The sequence below is a fragment of the Aphelocoma coerulescens genome, chromosome 2, assembly GCF_041296385.1.
Source record: "Aphelocoma coerulescens isolate FSJ_1873_10779 chromosome 2, UR_Acoe_1.0, whole genome shotgun sequence".
Taxonomy (NCBI): Eukaryota; Metazoa; Chordata; class Aves; order Passeriformes; family Corvidae; genus Aphelocoma; species Aphelocoma coerulescens.
In genome coordinates this window covers 105,591,830-105,616,903 of record NC_091015.1, presented here as the reverse complement: position 1 = coordinate 105,616,903, position 25,074 = coordinate 105,591,830, and the positions used below count along the sequence as shown (strand labels likewise).

Here is a 25,074-nt window from a genome sequence, read left to right as displayed (position 1 = left end):
CACCCGCTTGGCCTGCTTGATCGCAGCGCATGTCTCACAGTCATGGATGACCTGGGAGATACTGTCCATGGTCAGATCCACCCCTCGGTCTCGTGCCCACTTATAGGTGGCATCTCTGCCCTGATGGCCTGAGGCATCATGGGCCCATCGAGCTAGGAACAACTCTCCTTTATGTTGCCAATCCAGGTCTATCTGGGACACCTCTATTTTCGCAGCCTGATCTACCTGCTTGTTATTACGATGTTCTTCATTAGCCCGGCTCTTGGGAATGTGAGCATCTACATGACGGACCTTCACAGATAGCTTCTCTACTCGAGCGGCAATGTCTTTCCACTCCTCAGCAGCCCAGATTGGTTTTCCTCTGCGCTGCCATTTTGCCTTATTCCACCTTTCCAGCCAACCCCACAGAGCATTGGCTACCATCCATGAATCAGTGTAAAGGTAGAGCTTTGGCCACTTCTCTCTTTCAGCAATGTCCAGAGCTAATTGAACGGCTTTGAGTTCAGCAAATTGGCTCAATCCACCTTCTCCTTCCGTAGCCTGTGCAACTTGTCGTGTGGGGCTCCATACAGCGGCTTTCCATTTCCGGCTAGCGCCTACAATTCGGCAGGAACCATCAGTGAAGAGGGCATATTGTTTTTCACTCTCTGGTAGCTCGTTATACGGTGGGGCTTCTTCGGCACGCGTCACCTGCTCCTCTTCTTCTTCAGAAGATAACCCAAAAGTCTCACCTTCTGGCCAGTTCGTAATTATTTCCAAGATCCCAGGGCGACTTGGGTTTCCAATTCGGGCGCGCTGCGTGATGAGGGCGATCCATTTGCTCCAAGTAGCATCGGTGGCGTGATGCGTGGAGGGAACCTTTCCTTTGAACATCCACCCCAGCACCGGTAGTCGGGGTGCCAGGAGGAGTTGTGCCTCAGTTCCAATTACCTCTGAGGCAGCTTGGACTCCTTCATAAGCTGCCAAGATTTCTTTCTCTGTGGGAGTGTAGTTGGCTTCGGACCCTCTGTAGCTTCGGCTCCAGAATCTCAGCGGTTGGCCACGAGTCTCACCAGGCACCTTCTGCCAGAGGCTCCAGGACAGACCATTGTTCCCGGCTGCAGAGTAGAGCACGTTCTTCACCTCTGGTCCTGTCCTGACTGGGCCAAGGGCTACGGCGTGAGCGATTTCCTGCTTGATCTGGGCAAAGGCTTGCTGTTGTTCTGGGCCCCAGTGGAAATCGTTCTTCTTGCGGGTAACCAGGTAGAGAGGGCTCACAATCTGGCTGTACTCAGGAATGTGCATCCTCCAGAAACCTATGGCGCCTAGGAAAGCTTGTGTTTCCTTCTTGTTGGTTGGTGGAGACATCGCAGTGATCTTATTGATGACCTCAGTGGGAATCTGACGCCGTCCATCTTGCCACTTCACTCCCAGGAACTGGATCTCTCGGGCAGGCCCCTTGACTTTGCTCTTCTTGATGGCGAAACCAGCTTTTAGGAGAATTTGGATTATTCTCTCTCCTTTCTCAAACACTTCTGTTGCGGTGTTCCCCCACACAATGATGTCATCAATGTACTGCAGATGTTCTGGGGCCTCACCCTTTTCCAGTGCAGCCTGGATCAGTCCATGGCAGATGGTGGGACTGTGCTTCCACCCCTGGGGCAGTCGGTTCCAGGTGTACTGCACACCCCTCCAGGTGAAAGCAAACTGAGGCCTGCACTCTGCTGCCAGAGGAATGGAGAAAAATGCATTGGCAATGTCAATAGTGGCATACCACTTCGCTGCTTTGGACTCCAGCTCATACTGGAGCTCCAACATGTCCGGCACAGCAGCGCTCAGTGGTGGAGTCACTTCATTCAAGCCACGATAGTCCACAGTCAATCTCCATTCCCCATCAGACTTGCGCACAGGCCAAATGGGGCTGTTGAAGGGTGAGTGGGTCTTGCTGACCACCCCTTGGCTCTCCAGCTCACGAATCATCTTGTGGATGGGAATCACAGCATCTCGATTTGTCCGATACTGCCGGCGGTGCACTGTCGAGGTGGCAATTGGCACTCGTTGCTCTTCCACTTTCAGGAGCCCAACTGCAGAAGGATTCTCTGATAGTCCAGACAGGGTATTCAATTGTCTAATGCCCTCTGCCTCCACAGCAGCAATCCCAAATGCCCACCTGAGTCCCTTTGGGTCTTTGTAATAGCCATTCCGGAGGAAGTCTATGCCCAGAATACATGGGGCCTCTGGACCGGTCACAATTGGATGCTTTTGCCACTCCTTCCCAGTCAGGCTCACCTCAGCTTCCAAAAGGGTCAACTGCTGTGATCCCCCAGTCACCCCAGCAATGGATACAGGTTCTGCCCCCACATGTCCCGATGGCATTAAAGTACACTGTGCCCCAGTATCAACCAATGCATCATATTTTTGTGGCTCTGATGTGCCAGGCCATCGGATCCACACCGTCCAGAAAACCCGGTTCTCCCGTGCCTCTTCCTGGCTAGAGGCAGGGCCCCTCTAGCCCTGGTTATCATTCTTTCCCTGGGCATACATACTAGAGGTACCTTCGAGGGGATCTGACATATCATCCTCCTGTCTGTAATACCTGGCAGCTCGGTCACGGGAGGCTGAGGCTACTTTCACCTTAGCGGAACCCCCTCGGTTAGTGCCTCCCTCCTTGAGTTCACGCACCCGCGCTGCCAGGACAGAAGTGGGTTTCCCATCCCACCTTCTCATGTCTTCCCCATGCTCACACAGGAAAAACCACAGCTCAGCTCGTGGGGTGTACCCTCTCTCTCTCGCAGGGGGACGACGGGCTCTGACCTGGGGGCCTGTGACTCGCACTGGTGCCACACTGACCTTCCTCATCTCCTCCATCTCCTCCCTCATTTCTTTCCTCATCTCCTTCATCTCCTCTTTGAGGTCCTGGACCACAGCAGAGACATGAGCTTTCAGTGGACCATTGACCATGCTGTCATAATTCCTGAGCTTGTTGGCAACAGAGCCCACTGTTTCTCGGTTATTGTCAGCATCAATGGTTGCAATGAAGGTGGTGTATTGCGATGGCCCTAGTCTTGCCAGGTTCCACATCATCTGTCCTGTGCACCTGACCTTATCGGGGTCATTACCGTGCTGTCCATCCCTCCCAAAGAGTACCTCTAATACTGCCACCTCTCTTAGCTGCTGGATCCCTTCCTCAAGTGTCTTCCACTGCATTCTATGATGGTACTCCTGCATTCTTTCTTTGTGAATGAACCTTTCTCTCACACTCATTAAGAGCCGGTCCCAGAGAGAAAGGGGCCCTGGCTCCCTCACAAATACCTGGTTCACACCTGGGTCCTGGGTCAACGATCCCAGATACCTTGCCTCACCACTATCCAATTGCACACTTGTGCCCATGAGGTCCCAAACCCGAAGCAGCCAGGTGGTATAAGGCTCACGCCCCCTTCGCACAATGTCATCTCGCATACCACGGAGACTGTCGTACGAGAGGGACTCAATGATGATTTCTGGCTCTGGCTCACCTGCTGGTTGTGAGGGCCCTGGTTCCCCATCATCATTAACTGGTCGTACTGATTTGGTCTTACACTTCCTCCTCTGCACAGGGGCGACTGCTGCTGGCTGTACTTGTCCTTGGGGTTCAGCTGAAACCTGGGTGGTTGTAACATCCGTGGGTTCCACTGCTGCACCGTCAGACTCACCCTTTTTGGGGCAGGGAGAGGTTTTTTCACTAGCTGAGGAGGTGTATTCCCTTAGCAATTGGCATATCCCCTGGTGCACCTGGCCCATCTCCTGGCGCACCTGGCCCATCTCCTGGCACATCTCCTTGCGCACCTGGCCCATCTCCTGGCACATCTCCTGCATCCCTTTCGCCAGTACCCCCACCCATTTCGGGTAGTCCATTTCTGAGGTGGGCTGTTGGGCGGTATCTGGCTGTGGGGGAGGGTCTCTAGTGTCTGGGGCTGTGTCAGGCTCTGGGGCTGAATCAGGCTCTGGGGTAGGATTTCTAGTGTCTGGGGCCGTGTCAGGTTCCGGGGCAGGATCAGGCTCTGGGGTAGGAACTTTACTCTCTGGGGCCATGTCAGGTTTTGGGGCAGGATCAGGCTCTGGGGCAGGATCTCTAGTCTCTAGGGCTGGTGTCTGGGTAGTTATCCAAGCCAATCTCAACTTATCCTTGAATGCTAAATAGAGTAGGCCTACCAGCAGCAGGTGGTTAGTATTCAGAGGGAATCTAAACCCTTCGAAAATTGATGGGGTGGGTCCAAATAACTGGTTGAGGGGTTGGGGGAAAACTTCCCCTGGTGTCATTTCCTCACAGAAGGTACCATTGTTAACATAACCCCAAAAACATGCGCTCAGTATGTGATAGCCATTTATCCATGTGCCCACATTCCGGAGGAAGTTAAAAACCCATGAATTCCTCACCTTCTCGACCCATAGCACAAGCTGGATAACAGCAATGGTAGCCTTAGTCAGAGGACCCATATTCAAGTAAGGAGCTGCAAAGGGGAAGAATATAGCCACGGCCACATGCCGCCCGAACCAGGGCAAAGTAGACCACATAGTGCTGCCTACCAAGGTTCCTATATCCAACACACCAAATTAAGTTATCCAGGAACTGTTATTCCTTTTTCACCTCTCTCTCTTAATGCCCTCAGGCCCCACGGTTGGGCGCCAAGATCTGTCTCGGTTTGAAAGACAGGTGTCTGCTAAGGAAGGCAGGAGCCTCCCTTGGAGTGGCAGAGATAACCCCTTCCCTCTGAGTTATTATAATTTTGAAATCAAGGGTCTTTAGGCAAAGATGTGGGAAATAGGAATAACAGTTCTTTACTATATATATATAGATATATATATATAACTAGTCAAACAAAACAGCAACAACTATGACAGTAACAGCAAACACAAACCCAGTCCCAGCCCTCTCGGCTGTCAGGTTGCTCCCCCTCGGGTGCAGTTCCGCTCGCAGCCGGCAGGGATCGCTGGCGGCTCCCGGTGAGCAGGGCAGGTGCGATGGCTCCCCCGCGGCTGCAGGGGGCGCTCCGGAGCGAGCTCGGGGAACACGCGGCCGCTCTGATGCCCTGGGATCCCGGGAAAGGATGGAACAAAGGAGCTTCACAAACCGGTGGGCAGCTGGTCCCGGTTCCCGGAAACAGCAGGCTGGACTGGTAGGCTGGAGCGGCAGGCACAAACACAAATCCCGGGTGGCAGACGAGATGTATCCAAAAGGGGAACCCCCCGGGGCTCCAGGCAGGCAGGGTGAGCACGGCTACAGCGTAGCGAAGGCTCGAAGCAGCAGCGGGGCGGGCGGCCACAGCCCAGCCTCCAGCAGGGCAGGGAAAAGCAGCTTTGGGATCCCCGGTGTTGTTCCCAGCAGAAAGGAAAGACGCCGAAAACGGGAACCAGCAGCTCTTCTCTCCGCGGCTTCTCTCTCCAGACGCTGAGAGCGAACTGAACTGCCCGCCAGGTGAGAACAAAAGCCTGGACGGGCCCTTTTGTCTTTCTTAAGTATGGCTATCTCCTCTCAAGTATGGCCATTTATCTCCTAGCAACATGCTATGGGAAAAAATTCCTTTAACAGAAAAAAACTAGGACTAAACTGAAACCCCAACATGGTATCTGAGCATGAGGAATCTTTTTTTCCAAATTCATACCGTGGTCATTGGAAGAGGTCTCACAGAGCAAAGCGTATTGTAGATTTAATCTCTCTTTCACTCTTCTGTAGGGCTTTCACACACTCATAAGAGAATAGCATCTCAATGCCACACACAATCACATGAAGCATTAATCACAGCAGGCAGCAACTCCTGCTCTTTTCTTCTTGTACATGGTGACCACGAAGGCCATTCTAGGATGAAAAAGAGATAAGGAGAACAGATTCCTGAGTATTTTGTAACAGGAAGATGTTTCTTGTATCACATGTAACAGTACAGAGGCAAAGTACAAAGGTGAAGAGATTGAGGAAACGAAACCCGATAAAAGCAAACAGTTATCGGACGAGGGGACAGGGAGTGCAAGAGACAGCAAACACAAGGTATTGATGTCAATACAACCTTTCTGGACTTGAGGAGTGGCTGCTTTCAGCAACACAACAGCTTGGGTTTACAGTACTTTTTCCTCTCTTCTGAAAAACTCTTCTGCAAGTCCAAAGCAATTACACAGTTGTTCGCACATAAAAAGGATTTCATGGTTGGCAACCCAAACTGCTGATATATCAGGTTCTAGATGAAGATACGAAGGATATTACTGTATCAGCTGAGTTCATAAGAAGATCTTCTATTACATATTTTCTTAAATCAGAATATATTTATCTATTTGGAATTCAGGTTGAAGAGGCTGTGCCTTCCTCCAGTTCATTAAAATAAATAATGTGTACACAGATGTATATAGATTCTGATTCATATTACTGTGAAGAAAATTATATATAATTTCTTACATATCTCAGTGCTATTCCTCCAAGTTAGTTCTTTAAGAAATATATGTGATTTGGACCTATTTTATGTCTGATTGAGAAAAATGCCTTTCAGGAGACTGTTTCAAGGAGGAAGCCACCTTCTCTGGAGAAAAGCATATTTCTTGCTGAAAATCCTGCCTTTGTTATGATTGCCTGTGAAAAGTCCTGGTTTTTCCTGGGTCTTGATTTGAAGAAGACCCTGGCAGAGAGTGTTTTATTTCAGGCCTTTGCGTATCTTTCTGATCCTTTTTATTAGGCATTTATTTTAATATTTTTCTGACTCCTTTGTACTCTAGTGGATCTGTTTCATCAAAATGGATTTTTCTTTGAAATTTGCTGCTCTTCTATGTACAGTGGTCCCAGGTTTCAGTTTCTCTTGATCTGTTATTAGGATTGGCAGAACAATGAATCATTTCATGGAAACTGCAAGGAGCAGATGAAATTGTCTCCTTTGCTCCAGAGATTTTTGCTTTAAGTTACTTTTGGGGAAATACTCATGCTTGGAACCAGAGAAAAATCAAGGAAACGTCTCAAAGTGTAGGTATCAGGTTCTTTGTACTCTAAAGGAAGGAATGTTTGTGTTTAGTCATTCCTATCAGATTGACGCATGTTTTCTAATCCTTCTGGACTGTTGTTTGTTAATTTTTAAAAATTCCACCTCTATTATTCATCTTTATTTTAGATGTCCATAGTCGATAGTTTTTTTCATATTATGTTTTGGAGAACCTTTTCACCTGTAGGAATCAGAGTGTATTTTTTCTAATTTTAAACAGGTATGTAATCAAAATCTCTTTCCATTGTCAAATAGAGAAGTATTTAGAGCTGCAGGGTTAAACTACTATGTTAGATTAATGGCAAGTGCCCTTACTCACTGCAGACAATATTGCAAATTTAATTCTAATTGATATCTGCTTCAGCCTCTAGAAATGTTGTCTCACTAACAACCCCACAACCCCCAAGTTCTTGGAACTGACTTCCCTTTAAGAATATATAGGCAGAAGGTAACGTTACTGTGACCATTTTTATCCCCATGGAGGACAGCTTGGACTGGATGTCTCTCACTCAAAAGGTCAGGTCTCCACAGTGGGTTCATGTATACACGAAGTACTTTGAGACTTGAGCATCCCAGATTATTTATAAAATATAACAGGAATTCAAGATGGGGAATTTTACCCTCTCACCTATAATGGACTTACATATAACTTTAGTGATTAAAAATTCATAGATGAAGATTTTATTCACAGTAAATCACAAATTGGTATCTGTCTTGGGGTGACTTTATGATGTGTATCCCCTATCGCCGCTCTATGCCCAGACATGAATCCGGTGCCTTTCTGTGTCTTTAAAACTGGGTGCGAGAGAAAGAAAAAAAAAGCCAGACAAACTTTTCAAATCAGTTTGTGCTCCAAGGTCACTCTACTCCTCTGTGTGCTTCTATGACAGCAAGAGTGGAGGAAGCACCCTTTGCTGCTTTTCAGACAGCTTTTCGCTCTGTTTCACTGGAGAGAGACGGAGAGTTACAAGTTTTTTTTCCCCTGGAACTTCAGCTCCTTCTTTTCTTCTGGAACTGTTCAGAACACCAGAGCTCACTGGGAGAACTTTCCACCGAGGCCCAGAGGGGGCCCATACCAACACAGCTCCGAAGGGGAGAGAGAGAGAGAGACACCACACCCAAAGAAACAACTCTGAGAATTTACCAGATTCTCTCCACAGAGAGAGGTTTTATTATTTAGCATTATTCTTTTCCCACTGTGTCTGTTATATAAATAGTTTTTTTCCCTTCTCTTTCCTTCAAGGAAAATTCTTTCTGAACCTGCCTTCTATTAGAGGATGTTCATTTTGGACGTTCCTCCAAATTTGTCTCAAACAGGGACAGTATCTTAAGCTAAAAGCACCAATTTCTTGTCTTGAATTCCCACAAAAATGTTAGAAGAATACTTCTATGCAGAAAATTAGATGCTGCTGGAATAGGTGACAAAACATCCTCTCCTTTAAGTAATAATAAATCAGGTACTGGATGAATGGAACATCTCCTGTCGGCAGAATTCTCCCAGTATGTTGCTTTTTATGTCAATGCATACATTATTCCTGGGACTGGAACTGTTTCAGGAAGAGAGTTGTCTATTTTCATGTCTTTCAAGCACTCTATGTGCTCTTTGGGTGGCCTCTTAATTAATTTTTCCATGGTTTGGGATACTTAGAAATAGAGAGGTTCTGCTAAAGAACAGAAGAGGTCCGAATATGGATCAAGGATCAGATTAGATTTATGTTCTGTTTTCAGCAGGATTTGTCTGAATGCAAATTCTTATATCTAGTATTATTTGTGTGCTATCTACTATAGCTTCCAGCTCCTAATCACAATTATTGATGGACTTTCTAAGCATTTACTGTATTTGGACCACCACTTTTGTTGTTTGTAAGTTATACTCCACGTTGGATTGACCTGTGCTGGTATATTTGTATTGTTTTCATTAAACCAATAAACTCAACAGCTACACAGCCAGTGCATTCACCCAGCTGATACAGTCATTTGCCTGGAGCAAAGGCTACTTTCTGGTTTTGTTTCTGCTTAGTTCACAGCTGGGCAACAGCTATGCTCTGTAATTCACACATCTCCAGGCCTGCCCTGCTCACCTTGCCTGGACACTGGTGGGATGCCCACTTCATGGCACACAGCTCCTGGCTCCCTGTTCCTTAGCAACCAAGCAGTTCTTCCTCTCCCTGGGCACTCTTAACTCTATCCTGATTGAATCCAGACAGGTGTGAGAGGTAAGAGAAAGGTTTGGTGGGAGAGAAACTGAGATACCTGGGAATGGAGATTGCCCTGGATTTCTCCCTGACCTATTTGAATGTTGTTTCCTTTGTCAGCACCAACATGGTTTCATTCTCCCCACCCACTGCTGAGCCCCCACTTCATTCAGTAGCCGCAAATTCTGCACTGCTCTTGCAGGAACTCTGCTTGGACCTCTCTCACCTTGGTGGGGCATCAAATGTCCTGCCAGACTCCAGTCACTAGGTCCCAGTGAGCTTTCCTTTGCCATGTTAGGCTTCTGGGCTTTCACTTTATTAAGAAAAGGGAGGTTAAAAGGGGGATGAAGGAGGTAAATGGTCTGTCTCACGCCAGGCGCTAAAAGAGGGGTGCCAGTGAGAGACATGTTCCAGACAGGTTTCATGCTTCCATAGTTCTCTGTCCTCTTGTCCTGTGTTCCTCAAGGAGGTGATGGTCAGGATCTCTTCCAGCAGTCAATCATTATGAGGTTTGTTTGTTACTACACACAGCACCTTGTTCAGCTGTAGGTTTGTTTACAGGGCTAATCCTAGGCCAGGCTGAAGATTTAAAAGAGTAAATCAGACCAGAATTTTATCTTTCACAAAGCTTGCTATACAGTGCAGGAGTTCTGTGCAAAATTGTGAAGGGAGAAGTTCATTAAGTCAAAATATGGTGTGTGCCACCAATTTCCCCGAGACTGATTATCTTATATATGGGTTTTTAAACTTAGCAACTTTTGCTCCCTTTCTCCAAGTAAAACCACTCCAAATTATTTCTGTTTTCATTTTGTCAGTCATTATACTTTTTCTGTCTTTCGGTGCACAGAAATTGGGGTCATAAAGATACAGTAATGTTAATAGATCTGTCTAAGAGTTCATGAGGTCAGACTTGTTGGTCTTCTCATACAACCAACAGTGCAAAAATCTGGAACCAACTCAGTTAATCCTGGGCATAGGATAATGGGCACTAAAGAACTGCACACCCATAAATCAATAGAGACTAACCCACAATTTATTTCTTTTTGGGTCACACATTCTACTTTCACCATAAAAGCAGATAACTAGAGTTAAAATGTCTTTCCTTCTCTACTCTTTGTGTTAACATTCATGTTATTGAATATACCCCTTCCTTAATACTATATTTTTTTCAGTATTCTAGTTATTGTTTTATTAAAAATACCCCAGTGATATTAACTGTATAATAAATTACAATTCAAAATAAAATATCAGCCATTTCAACCATGAGAGAGAATAAAGCCATAATAAAAAATAATAAAGTTTACCAATATGATAATGTAGCATGAGGTTTTTATAGACTCCATGCAAATGTTAAAATCTATAAATTTTTTATATTGTGTAAAATTGTAAAAAATAGCAATGAAGGGGGAAGGGAAAGGAAAAAAAGGACCATGGTCAGGTTGGCTTAATCATGAAATTTTCAGATTTCTTTTTAGAATCTGAAAAAGAGTGTATAAAAAATATGCATATTAAATTATTTGTTTGCAACCTATCTTATTGACTAGAGATATTAAAGGTAAATTGAAGAAGGAAAACCCTGTCTTTGCACTTTCCAGCCCACAGTATTGGTAAGTGAAGAAACTCTAAAGCCTAATCACCTTTCTCCTTGTCTTTCTTTGCTCACACCCAATACCCTGTACATACTCCGCCCTTATTTTTCCAACTATGCTTTAAACAACTTCTTTATTTGGCTTCTTTTTATTTATTTGGGGTGTAAGAGAAGGTAGCAGGATATGCTAATATGGGGAGAAGAGAAGAGAAGAGAAGAGAAGAGAAGAGAAGAGAAGAGAAGAGAAGAGAAGAGAAGAGAAGAGAAGAGAAGAGAAGAGAAGAGAAGAGAAGAGAAGAGAAGAGAAGAGAAGAGAAGAGAAGAGAAGAGAAGAGAAGAGAAGAGGAAAAGGAGATTAAATCCTCCTTGCTGCCATTTTCTTTTTGCTGCATCATCCTTCACACCACACTGGTGGGATATGAATTGAGAACTTCCATTTTCTTGTAGACTAATGATAATATATTTAATTATACTAGTCTAATATTTAATATTTCTTCTGACAGCAGATTGCACAAGGCATATGCAATTTGATTTAAAGAAAATTCTCATAAACAATTTTTTAATTTAAATAAAGGAGAAGGGAGGGAAAAGTATGTATTTCTGGAATAGGTTCAAAACTGGTACAAATAATTATTGTTTAAAAACCTGCCTTTTTGGAAACTCAGCGCTGGTCAGCCTTGTTTTCTTGTATTGTGTTGGTCTAGAGACAGCACAATGAAAGGTACTTGATACATCCTAGAACATGCTGACTTGTAAAATATGGGGAACTTAGTGTCCTCTCATGTCCATTTAATTGACAGGAAGCTTGTCACTGATAAAAATATCCTGGATTCTATGTCCATAACCAAGATTCTTGTTGGATTTCCAAAAAGGAGGAGAGGAAGGAGAGAGGAAACAAAGCTACACTGTCATAAAATAAGGAACTGACGGAGTGCCTGCACTTCTGAAAGGAGAAGTCCCTTTCTTCTGTAAACCTAAAACTTTGTTTTCATGTGTGAGTCTTTAAACCTGAAACTTTGTTTTCATCTGTGAGTCTTTAAAATAGCCGTAGGGAAAGACCAGGTTGGATGGAGTTTTGAGCAACCTGGTTTGGTGCTGGGTGTCCCTGCCCATGGCAGAGGGGTTGGAACTAGATGACCTTTAATATCTCTTCCAACCCAAACCACTTTACGATTCTGTGACAATATGAGACTAGATGAAGAGATGCTCAAAAGAACAGAAAAATATCTTCACAGAATCACAGAATAGTCTGAGTTGGAAGGGATCCACAAGGATCATTGAGTCTGACTCGTAAGTGAATGGCCCATGCAGGGATCAAACCCACCACATTGGCATTACTAGAACCCTGCTTTAACTAACTGAGCCAACCTCAGGGCTCATAAGAACATAAAAACACGAGTCACAGCATAATCTGAAAACATTTAAGGACAATCACAGATTAAATCTCTTCCTCTGACACTCTACCTCCACTGCCAGTATTCCACATTTTTTGTCAAGAAAAAGCATGGGGCTTTCTGACCCTTCACAGGAGCCTGCCATTTTAAGGCAGCTTCAGCCTATCTGGGATCAACATGCCAGTAGTTGGGGTCCCTCAGGTATCCCAGGAACTCCACCCTCTGCTGTTGAAAAGATCTGATTTCTGGGGTTTGACATGGAGTCACCACTGCTGCGACTCAGACCTTTCCTGGCATAGCCTGTTGCCTGTTGAGCACTGGAGAACATGAAGATGCCGAGAACACCATGAGACAGTTAACAAGCAGAGTATGCAGAACATTATGTGCAGAACCATGGAAAGTGGTCAGAGTACAGGAGAGACCAAACAGTATCACAAGAGCCTTATAGTGTTTGTATCTGGTTCAGAAAGCACTTTCCCGCTCATTCCCTTCTAGCATGCAGGAAGTGCAGAGTTTCTTAGGATTTGCCAACTTCTTCTGGTGATTCAAAATATGCTTTTTCAGTATCATGGCTCTTCTAGTGGTCCCTACTTGGAAGGGGCCTCACTTCCCATGGACATGAGAAGCACACACAGCTCCTGAGGAACAGAAAAAGTTATTCACCACATCCTGCTTTACTGTCCTGCCCAGGTCTTGGCTGGCATTTCATTATGGAAGCAGATGTCTCTGGGCCAGAGGGGCCATACTGTCCCATAATCGAGACCAAAGCAGGAGCCATGCCCCCATGTCTTTTTCTTTAGACAGATCGCTCCCACAAAAAGGAATTTTGACCTCCAAGACAAACGGCACCTGGCAAACCAAGCTGTCTCTGAGGAGTGGTAGCGCACTCTTGAGGCAGCAGAAGAACCAACGGTGGTGCTGACCTACCACCAGAATACAACTGGTAGACTGCCCCAGGCTCTGGGGTAGGCGAGTCCTACCCAGCTCATTTTGTGGGTGTCACAGACAGACATAGACTTTAAATTGGCTTGCTCTTCACACTCAGTTTCCAGAGTCAATTGATTTGTGTATTTAGTGACCAACTATTTCCCCCAATGGAGCTCCAGCACTCCAGTGCTTGGCCACTGCAAACTGTTTAAATGAACTAAGTCATCTGGTTTTGGATCACAGGGCCATTGTGTCCCACATGGCCACAATCCAGGTTGTTCTGGGATATTACTGCTGTTGATCATCTGATGTCCCTTGGGATATATGGTACATGGATAGGCTGTAAAGATTAGCCATATCTTACTAATAAACCCTAATATAATTGTGCAGTCCCCACTGAATGGCTCTGGAAGACCATAAAACCACAGAATGGTCTGGGTTGGAAGGGACCTTTAAAGACCATGTCATCCAGCCTCCCTTCCATGGGCAGGAATATCTCTTACTAGATCAGGTTTCTCAAGATGGGAAGCAAGAGATCTTGAAGCAGCCTACAGTGCTGTGCTGCACATCTACACATTGACCACAGCTTCCTGCAGGAATCTGAGGCCAATCTGCAGCTGATGGGGAGCCTGAAGGCCAGGCTCTGTAAGAGTCAGCCTTGGGCTTGAGGTGGTCCAACCCACCTGCCATGAAGCAGCAGGGCTGGGGCTGCTCTGCAAGGGATGACAGTGAAAAGCCATGGGAGATCACATCACAGGACAGTGACCTCACTGACCAGGACACAGTACCCAAGCAGGGCAGCCTGGTGACAGTAGCAGCTGTTGACAGTCACAGTGATCACCAGAAACGTGAGATGGCAGGTCAGGTCCAAGTGGAATCCATGAAATTCAGGGAACAGAAGCTGCAGGATATAGGACCAGGTACATGCCTGCCAGCAACACAGCTCAGGAACGGCCTGGAGGCCAAGGCTGGAGCAGAAAAGGAGCTACCCCTGCAGCTATGCTGGTGAGTGTACACCGATGTGTCTCTCCAGGTTAACTCCAGTGCAACTGAGAGAGGAGAATGTAACACAGACTAACCAAGCACAGGAACTGGCCCCAGCCACCTTGTACCTTCTAACTGGAACATAAAACCCAGGCCAAATGTGTCTTGAGAGTGTAATCTGACCACAGATGGTTTTCACCGTGTCTTCTGGTCCTTCAGTCATCCATTCCTACGCCCATGATGAAGAAGTTGCACAAAGATTTAGGAAAACTTTTAAGGGTGGGAAAGGAGCAGAAATGCAGGAACAGGCTAGAAAGAGTATAGATTCACACTTGACAGTTTTTGACTGAATAGAAATGTAGGAAATAGGGCCTGTGAGACCACCTGTGAGCTCTCACTCCATGATGAATAAAAATTGAGTATTCTAACTTCCTGATTAAAGGCAAGGACAAACTTCGTGGTTTTTTGTTTGTTTTATTTCAAATAAAAGGCTTATAAGTATACTGTGACCTGGGTTTTGATCCTAAGCAACAGAAAGAATGGTCTCTCTCTTGTGAAGTGCTAATCTGGAAATGCCTGAAATTATTTTGAATAGAAATTGCAGAATTCAGATATAAATTGTATTTCCTACCACATTACAAACTGCATTTTATAGATAACACTGGATTTCAAAGAATGAAGAATTTGTAGCTACTCAATCTATTTTCACCCTTAAAATCTAACTGTATGGATTATGTGTGTTATAACCAAACAGAACAACTAATTAATAAAGATGCACTAAGAGAGGTAGATGAACAAAAAATATATGCCTTGCCCCAGACCAGCATGAAAAAAAAAAAATCACATTACTGTCATATGTGCACTCACTGCATTAGGAGAACATGAAGTTACCACTGAATTAAGCAAAATAAAATGTCTTTATTGCCTGGTCCAGATTAAGACCTTTTTAAAAAGTGTGCCATCATTTAGAATGAAATGTTAAATATAGGGAATATTATTTCAGTATCTACAAACCAGAAATTCCCAAAGTAAAATTGCATCTTCAAGCACTGCAGGTAATGAAGAAACACAGATTTCAGCACTAACATTTTTGTCTGAGGTAGGCTGATATCCTTGGTGTTATTCTAGTCTCACTTCCTCCTGCTCACACACCTCTATGCTTTTTTGACACCCACACCCAGTGGGACTACACGATGCAACTGGACAAGCACAGTGAAAGGTCACTCATTTTAAAACCATAGCATCCATACACCTAACAGCACCGTGTTTTTTAAATATGCACTTGGTTGGACTGTACAATTCTCTCCATACTTCAGCTGAGATAGCTCCTTTGCTTAAAAACTACTGATGACCATTTTAAATACCTGAAGCTGTGCGTGTCTTATCTGGACAAATCCACATCTTTTAAATTGAATCAGCCATACCATACAGTATTAAAGAAAAACATGCAGTAATTTTCCTAGTAACTGTCATTTAACTTTTTTCCAAGGCATAGTACACAAAAGTCCTGCAATGGCAGATCAGTCTACCACGTGAAAATTTTAACCTTCTAATGACACAGTGGGAAATGTTTTGCTTCTTTGTGCCAAGTGACATAAGGCAGCACATGAAGCAAAACAAGGACATTCAGATATCCCTGGTTCTTCATCAGTCACAATGAATACTGGTCCCCTACACAAATGAGAGACACAATGTTGGAAAATATAGGAACATAATTTTATTCTGTTAATCTGCGTATGTATTGGTACAGCTGTTCTGAGAAAGCTTCTGAAGAAAATTTTTCCTTAACTCTCACTCTCCCAGCTGCTCCCATTGTGTCCTTTAAGAGAGGATCTCTCACAATTTTTTCCATGGCATCAGCGAATTGGGTTGGCAGAGGATCACACAAAAATCCTGTAACATTATGCAAGATTGATTCTAAAGGACCACCTGAATTAACTGCTATAACTGGACATCTCATATACATTGCCTCCAAAGGAACAATGCCAAAATGTTCATTGCTTGGTGTATAAAGCACACATACAGAGTTACTAAAAAGAGAGATTTTCTGTTCATCTGAGAATGATCTCAGAAAAGTCACATGGTCATTAACACTATGTTTGGCTGCAAGTCTCCTCAGCTCTTCGTAGTGCTCCACGTTTTCCAGAACTCGCTTATCATAACCACCTGCCATAACCAGGTGAACTTCATCCCACTCATGAGAATCAAGCCTCCCTCGAAGTTCGTGCAAAGCTTCGAGAGCCAATGCTAGATTCTTTTTCCTCTCATACCTATTAATGGAAAGAAACAAGAACTTTTTCTTTTTCGGTATCAGGTCAGCTATGTCTGCAGGAACAATTTCTTCAAAGCTACTGATGTTGAGCGATGGGTAGAGGACATCTGGGTTTATATGAGATAGGGACTTAAACGTGTCTTTGAACACGCTGGCAGTAAACTTGCTGTTCACAACGATACAGTCTGCCATGCCAGTCGTGTACTCTTCCAGCCAGTCAAGTGGCAATCTGTAGAGGCGCTTTAGGAAAGATTCTCTCTTGGTCAGAAGTTGATCAGGAAAGTGACAGTAAAACAAAACCTTCTTACGGGTTCTGGCCAGTCTAAGTACAGGAATGCAGGCAGACACCTAGTGCAACCGGAGAGAGGGGACAATAGGAGAGGTTAATTATTTGTGACAGTGCCACCAGTGTGTACGTGTGATTTCAAACCCATGCTCTGGGACTGAGTGCTTTGCAAGACAAGTGCCTTCTCCCTCTCCCCTCCACAAGCACATCAAGTTGTACTCCCTCATCCAGGACCCCTTGTTGTGGCCGTATAATTAGGTGAGGAGCACCCTACTCCTCACCTAAGCCCCATCATGCCCCAAGACTTCTCCAACCACCTCCTCCTGCCATTACCAGGGGTGCTGGGAGCAGAGCCCAAGTGGCAGTGGCATCCTCTCCCTCCAGCTGCTCCAGACTGTAAGAGATAAATTGCAAAATTGATGTGGAATACATCAAGATTATTATAATTCAGGATATTCTCTGTATACTTTCAAGCCTCATCAGCAAGAAAGGACACCCAATCAGAGGACCAGGCAGCAGCTAGCATTCCTTAGTCAACAACATCCTGGAACTAACAAGCTTTAAGGTTGCAGTAAATAAAGATGTTGATTTGTGTCTATGTATACACTGCTAACTCGGCAGAATACTCAAGGTCCATGTATCGTATAGCTAAACTGTGTTCATTTTAACACTAGAAAACACACCTACAGGTCAGAAATACCCTTGCTCAGGTGAAGACCATTTCCCTGAGCACGTGTAGAAGTGAACTGGGTTATGCAACTTGTATAGAATGACAGAATCAATTAGGTTGGAAAAGATCTCTGAGATCATTGAGTCCAAACAATAACTCACCACTACCCTGTCAACTAGACCATGGCATAAAGTGCCACGTCCAGTCTTTAAATATATCCACGGATGGTGACTCCATCACCTCCTTGGGCAGTCCATTCCAATGTATAATCACTCTCTCTGAAGAAATTCTTCCTAATGTCCAAGCTGAATCTCCCCTGGTGCAGCTTAAGACTACGTTCTCTTGTCCTGTCACTAGCTGTCGGGAAGACCAACCCCCCCCACCTGCTAGAACATCCTTTCACGCAGATGTAGAGGGTGATAAGGTGACCCCAAGCCTCCTTTTCTCCCAGCTAAACACCCCAGCTCCCCCAGCTGCTCCTCATAAGACTTGTGCTCCAGATCCTCCCCCAGCTTCACTGCCCCTCTCTGGAAATTATTAACCAATCATATTATAATGAGAGGCTGAACTTGGAAAGTTACTAACTCTGAATTTCTGTGTATAAAAGATGGTACAGAAAGCCTGATGGGGTGTCCTTGATTTGTCAAACACCAAGGAGCAGCCAGGCTTGCACAGCTCTGAAATGAACAATTGATGTTTCTCTCGTGAGTGTATCATTATTGGCTTGTTGCACTCCACATAATGAATCAGATTTTGTGGGGATTTGATACTCCAGCATCTGGAGTTCTGGAGCATCTATCTTATCAGAGACTGCAGGAACTGAGCCAGTTTAGTTTAGGGAAGAGAAGACTGGAAGGGGATCTTATTAACTCATATAAATATCTCAAAGGTGGGTGTCAAGGAGATGGTGCCAGACTCTTTTTAGCTGTGCCCACTGACAGGATGAGGAGCAGTGGCCATAAACGAGAACACAAGAACTTCAACATCAACATGAAGAACTTCTTTACACTGAGTGACAGAGCACTGGAAAAGACTGCCCAGGGAGGTCGTGGAGTCTCCCTCTCTGGAGACATCCCAAACCCACCTGGACGCGTACCTGTATCACTTGCTCTAGGTGACCTTGCTTTGGCAGGTGACCTTGATTTGGAGCAGATGATCGCCAGAGACCCCTTCCAACCCTAAGAATTCTGTGATTCTGTGAAAAGCAGCCCACCAGCCTCCCCACCTCCCGTCGGGCCAGCGGCAGCAGCGGCGCTCCTGCTCCCATGCCCATGTCCATCCCCGCACCTGGTCGCACACGAAGGCGTCGAAGGTCTCGCCGCTGAGCAGCAGCACGTAGAGCGCCACGAAGGCCATGCGCAGGGCCGCGCACAGGGCGTGCCCGCGGCCGCACAGGCTGCGCGGGAGCCACCCGCCCGCCCGCCGCACCGCCAGCCCGCGCGTCTCCGCGAAGCACCGCCCGGGGTCGTAGTGCGCCGTCCAGATCTGCACCCGGCAGCCCCGCGCCCGCAGCGCCAGCGCCGCGTCCACCACCAGCCGCTCCGCGCCGCCCAGGCCCAGGTCCGGGTGCAGGAACAGCACGGACGGACCCCCTCCTCCCGCCTCCTCCTCCTCCTCCATGACGGCTGCCGCGGGGACGGGGTCGCATGCGCAGCCCGGCAGCCCCGGCGGGACACGTCAGCCTTCCTTCCCTTCCTCCCGGGCCTTCCCGCCCGCCCCGCCCGCCGGGCGGCCCCGGCGCTGCCCGACGCGTCGTTCCCCGCGGTCCCGCGCCGGCCCGGCCGCTGCGCAAGGAGGGGGCGCGACCGAGGTGTCACGGGCGGCAGCGGTCTCGGAAAGCGGCCGCCGAGCGAGGGGTGTAGGGATAAGGGGCTGGCGTTGCTCAGGCATTATCCTGGGAAGCCGCATGGTCCCGGGATGCGCGTCGCGGGGGCGGAGCCTGATGCGGGCAGGGACGTGGCCGAAGCGGCTGTAGCGGAGCGTGTGTGAAACCACGCCGAGCTCCAGTCAGCGCCGCCGCCATGGTGAGGGGCTGCCCGGGGCGGGGGGCGGCGGCTGAGGCGGCCCTTCCCTGCCGGCAGTGCCCGCCGTCTCTCACCCTCTCCCGCTTCTCTCCTCTCTCCGCAGCCCGGGCCCAACCCCAGCGCCACCAGCGTCGGCTCCTCCGGCCGCTCCCCTAGCAAGGCTGTGGCTCCCCGCGCCGCGGGATCCACCGTCCGGCAGAGGTGGGTGCCCGCCGTGGCTCCCTAGTGGGGGCAGCTCTTGCCTCCCTCGTGCCTTCTAAGGGCGACGGAGCTGGGGAAGGGTCTGGAGCACAAGTGCTATGAGGAGCGGCTGAGGGAAATGGGGGTGTTTAGCGTAGAGAAGAGGAGGCTCAGGGATAAACCTTTTCACTCTCTACAACTACCTGAAAGAAGAGCGTACCCAGGTGAGAGGGTCATTCTCTTCTCCCAGGTAACTAGTGACAGGATAGGAGAGCACAAGTTTTAAGCTGTGCCAGGGGATGTTTAGCTTGGACATCAGGAAGAATTTCTTCACAGAAGGGGCAGTTAGACATTGAAATGGGCTGCCCAGTGAGGTGGTGGAGTCACCGTCTCTGGAGGTGTGTAAGGAAAGACTGGATGTGGCACTTTGTGCCATGGTCTGGTTGACGTGGTGTTGGGTCACAGGCTGGACTCGGGTCTTTTCCAACGTAATCGATTCTGTGAAGTGTATTGTTTCTGCCGAGTCTCTTGGGCTGTTTGGTCCTAGAAGCTAATGGAGTACTAACGTGTTGTTTGGTCTTTGTTTCCTTCTGTTGCCCATTACAGGAAAAATGCCAGCTGCGGGACAAGGAGTGCAGGCCGTGCCACGTCCACAGGGACTGGTGGGATGTGGCGGTTCTACACTGAAGACTCTCCAGGGCTCAAAGTGTAAGTTGGATTAATGGGTAGTGGCAGGCTTGGGAGCTGTAGAGTTCCCTTGCTTATGGAGTCTTGCAGTCTTTGAATTAATAATAAGCTGTCAGTGTTCTGGTGTGCATGGGAAAGCTTGCTGAGTTGATGGCTGGGATGGCATATTTAATCTGTAACCCCAGAGAAGTAGTTTTTAATGTTACAATGGTTTTTAAAAGGTAGGTACAAGTTATATTTTGTAACTGCCAAAGCTTACCCTAAGTGGTCTTGGAAGACTGTGAGCATCACTTTGAAGTTGAGAAAGATCACTTGCCTCTGAATTTAGGCATCTATGGTCATGCTTTCATTCTCTTTTAAGTAAAAATTTTGGGGTTTGTTTTACAGTAGCTGTGTTGTGACCCTGTGCACCCCTTGAAAATACAATATAACTGATATACCATATGCTTGCATAATCTCTGGTGTTTTTATTAAAAAGCTGCAGATAAATTACTTTAGCTGAACTTGCCTGCCAAATAGCATGCCAGTACCTTGTATATCTCCATTTTTACAAGATGAATATTCTAAGATTATGGTCAAATACCTAGTAATATCCCTTAAACTATAAAGAGAGCCTAAGTTTTTGCTTTTTTGACCAGTTTGAGTCATTTGGATGACTTCCCCAAACAAACTTTGCAGCCCAATACTTGGGTAACAAAGGTGGAAGGTGTATTTCAGCAGATGAGTGCCTCCTAAGTTATATCCCAAGTAGGAATTCGTGCTTATTGTAGAATTACAGTTCGTGACCTCTTGTTCTTACTGGGTTGAAAAGTCTTGAGGTGCTCAGGGCTGACCCTGTTGCTTGGGTTTTTTTCTCAAATCCATTAATATTTTCTTTTGGAATTCTTTAAGAGGGCTGCTGCTGGCTGCAGAAATAGAACACTTGGGGAAGGGCTGGTTATATGCTGCTCAGTGATTGTTCCATGAGTAATCCTTCCTTTGAAGTTGTCTTATGTGTTTTCATTTTCATATGTGCTTGACACTTCAAAAAACAAGATGTATCCAACAAACCACTGAAGTACTGCAGTTCAGCCTTGCTTACTCCATTCTGAGTGCGGAAAGGAGACAAGGCAAAAAAAAGACAATAAGCAGCAATAGTGTTCTAGAGCAAATCTGTGCAGATAGGCAGGGCAACTGTTTTCTCTGTTGTTTGGTCTACTAAATTTCAATTAAAAAATTCAGTTAAACCAAACAATAAAAACCAGAAGGGCGTTAGGATTTTTTTTTAATAGACTTGTGATACAAGCTTTAACAATTTTGCTAGGTTTCCTTGTGAATCCTTTGATTTCACTTTTGGTGCTGAATGGCCATTTAGTTCTTATCTTCAGTGCAAGTAGATCAGTAAAGAGATTTTCCCATCTATTTATGTTGCAACACAGTGGTTCCCAGTTTTAAGGTTTGGAACACTGGGAGTGTTTTTTGGAAGCTACTTTGGGTAACTGTATGCTCAGGCTTTTAATGGAAGAATCAAATCTGTAAAAGTGAGTTGCTTTTACGAATCACTCCACAATAGATGTAACATTTTCTGAGCCATGGCTTGGTAGCAACTTTCTTGCTTACAGCTTTCCATGTATTTTTCTTAATTTTTTTTTTTTTATAGCAACCAATTGTCGTGTTTAGTAGACTTAAAGTGAGAAAGGGTTATTGAGGGTTTGTGATTGCCTCGGTGAAGTGCTTCAGCTGAAACTGTTTCTAGAAGTGGTTGTGATCACTACTGCATAAAGCAATGTGAAAGCTTAGCCTGGTAGTGCTGGTAGGTGGGCTTTTTTGGCGTTTTTTCATATTGTTTAAAATGCAAGCTCTTAAAATTACTATGAAAAATACATAAAACCAGCTGAAGACAGGCTAATTAATACTGGCTACAATGAGGGGAATTCTGCTCCAGATAAAAAAGTTTTTGTATTTTTATGTTGTGTAGAATTATGTTGATGCTTTGGGTATTTTGTATCTGTATTCAACATCCAAAATAATAAATATGTTGAATAGGCAAGTTGGTTCCCCCCAAGAAAGTTCCTTTATTTGCATTACAAGATGCTTCAAGATGTGTATGCCTTTAAAAACAACTATTAGCAAAAGGGAATTGTGGGGGATTTGGTTGAGAGTGGGATATGATATTTTTTCTCTTTAAAGCTTGGAGATTACATGCTTTGAAAAGAAAACTAAACCAAACTTTTCCTCTTTTTGGGTCACTTGGTAGCTGTGGTTCCTGTATCTTGTCTTGAGCTTTCCTACTTTAAGAGCTATAGGCAGTGTTTCCTGTGGATAGAAAGCCAGTCAAATTGGGCTTGTGCCCAATGTGCAGCCTTATGACAGACATTCTGAGAATGCACAGTACCAAATCTTTAGAGGTGTCTGAATCAATTTATTTTTTTGTGGTGGGCTGAGAAGATGCAGGTGTGTGGAGGAGAATCGCAGGGTTTCAACAGGTTTTCTTTGGGACTGGAGCAGATGAGATACATGTGTCAGAATTGGAGAGCTGATCATTCTCTAGGGGTTCAATGTCATCTGCATGTTTAAAAAACACACTGAATATACAGTCAGTCCCCACTGTTTATTTCCATGTAGTTCTGTTCTGATTAGTGGTGCTCCTTTGTTCCCGAGTGTCTTTGGCAGAGCGCAGCTTACCTATTCCTACTGCTAAAGGCTCAAATGAATTAAACAGTAATTCAGACACAGTGTGAGGACTTTCTGCACGTAATATTATTATGATTTATACTATGTAGCATATAAACTTACATGCATAAATGCACAAAAATAAATATAAATTATAAAGGAAATATATATATATATTTATATGTATAAATATATAAAAAATGCTGGGGTTTGAGAATTGCATTCTATTGCTTAGTGAAAGATAGCCCTTGAAGGGGTTGCTTATGTAGTCACCATGTATGTGGACTTTGTTTATTTTGTTATTGGCTTATTTGCTAAATGCTTTATGTCTATGTTCAGGGTTCTCCATACCAAAATAAGTATGATAGATAATAATTGAGTTTTAAAACTCAATGTAAGATTACAGTTGTGAACATTTGAAGTATGTGGATCATGATCTTGTGGAAGAATATGACAGTAAACTCTTTGAATCCCTTTTCAGTTTCCTTTTTTTTTGCTTTGTATTCAGGTAGCATTTACATGCTTATAATCAGTACCCTGGAGGGTAACACAGGCTGGATAACAGATTTCCCAATAGCATGTTGAAAATCAGAAATGAGATTGTTGTATGAAGGAGTGTTGAGTGTGTGTAGTCATGTAATTGTTGTATCTCAGAACAGCATGAAACAGCTGATTGAAGCTATCAACATGCACCCTAAGATTAATCTGTTTTTTTAAAACATCACTATACAATTTCTAAACAATCTATAAAAGTAAGAAGGAAAAAAATACTAGTTTATTCATTTGAGGTAAAGATTTAATGATGGAGCTTTGCCACTTGGTGTATGTTTTTCAAGAAAGCAGAAGTCCTCTCACCCACTGCTGCCATTGTTTTCAAATGAAATAAAACCCCTAAAATAAAACAGCTAATGAGAATTTTATGCCAAAATTTTAGTAGCCGCTAGAGGACTCTGTTGGTTTTTGCATCGGACTGTATCTCTGCTCAGGTGGCTATCTGAGTTGTAAACACAGTGGATATTTTTCCAGAGACTGTGAAAACGGTAATGCATAATAAATGAACCATTAATGGCTTTTTAAACAAGTGAGGTTTTTGTTACTCTGTTGTGCTTTTTAATGTACATTTAGGGTGTGTAGAACTGTCTTTAAAAACAGTGGCAGCAGCAGCAGTTTTTGATAGCGATGGCTATCTCATTTCTATGGGCTTTAAGGTGTTTCTGTGGGAAGGGGAGTTTTCTTGTATGATTTCTTATGAGCTGATAAGCTCACTTGGCTGATAATGACTGGCCTTTGGGCAAGACAGGCTTCTTTTTTATGTTAATGTATTTTCTCTTTATTTTTAGTGGACCTGTTCCAGTTTTGGTCATGAGTCTTCTTTTTATTGCTTCTGTGTTTATGCTGCACATCTGGGGCAAATACACTCGTTCCTAGACTCAGCTGCCAACTTAAAGCATACATCTTGGACCAAAACTATGGTGGATCCTGGTTGTTCTTGGAGAGAGACTGGGGAAGCTTCCTATCACCTGTTGAAGTCCTGTCAACTTTGGCTATAATACCGAACTAATTTCTCAATTCGCTAATTGGGCAGCTTTAAAGCCTGTCATGGGTCATTTTATATTTGTATCTGTACACTTAGAATACAGGTATTGCAATAAAAGTTGTATATGGAAATAGAAAGAGTCTTAACTGTATTTTTTCCTCTTGCAGCATACCACAGCTAACACATGATACTTGTGGTTTTCGTATATAATCATATTTCTGAGTAAACGCTATTTGACAGTTCAGACCAGATTCTCCCATCTCTACATTGCTATGTAATTTTATGCTAGAAGATCTTTTTTTGTGGATGGAAGAGACAAAATCAGGTTCTCAAACATGGGAAGGTAACCAACATCCTTGTTGAAATAAAACTGACGTACTGGTGCTGAGATGGTTATGTTCTTCTGTTAACTCCAGAAATATAGCTGTATTTATTTAATTTATTTCCTAAATGCAAGTTAAGCTTTATTCAGTGCTCATTATACAGAAAAGATATATAAGTATGCTTGTTTTTTCAAACTGCACTTGAGGAACAACATGAACTGGTACCTAACTGATTTTAAAAAGAAAAATTGCACAACTGTCAAAGACATTTTTCACCCTCAGTCACATGGTTTGATTCTTGGGACTGTCCTGTGCAGGGCCAGGAGTTGGACTTCAGTGATCCTTGTGGGTCCCTTCCAACTTATGATATTCTGTGATTTG

At 44.9% G+C, this 25,074-nt stretch overlaps 2 protein-coding genes across 2 annotated transcripts; one reads left to right on the top strand and one right to left on the bottom strand.

Annotated features, from left to right (window-relative positions):
• Positions 1-14,520: 14,520 nt before the first annotated feature.
• Positions 14,521-18,968, bottom strand: ALG2 (ALG2 alpha-1,3/1,6-mannosyltransferase). The gene is made up of 2 exons (XM_069004280.1): positions 18,578-18,968; positions 14,521-16,682 (listed from the first exon to the last, which is right to left on the bottom strand). The coding sequence occupies exons 1-2, from the start codon at positions 18,908-18,910 to the stop codon at positions 15,780-15,782; spliced, it is 1,236 nt and encodes a 411-aa protein (XP_068860381.1). The 5' UTR covers positions 18,911-18,968; the 3' UTR covers positions 14,521-15,779.
• Positions 18,969-19,204: 236 nt separating this feature from the next.
• Positions 19,205-24,507, top strand: SEC61B (SEC61 translocon subunit beta). Its single transcript, XM_069004281.1, has 4 exons — positions 19,205-19,314; positions 19,418-19,515; positions 20,101-20,202; positions 24,174-24,507. The coding sequence occupies exons 1-4, from the start codon at positions 19,312-19,314 to the stop codon at positions 24,259-24,261; spliced, it is 291 nt and encodes a 96-aa protein (XP_068860382.1). The 5' UTR covers positions 19,205-19,311; the 3' UTR covers positions 24,262-24,507.
• The last annotated feature ends 567 nt before the right edge of the window (positions 24,508-25,074 follow it).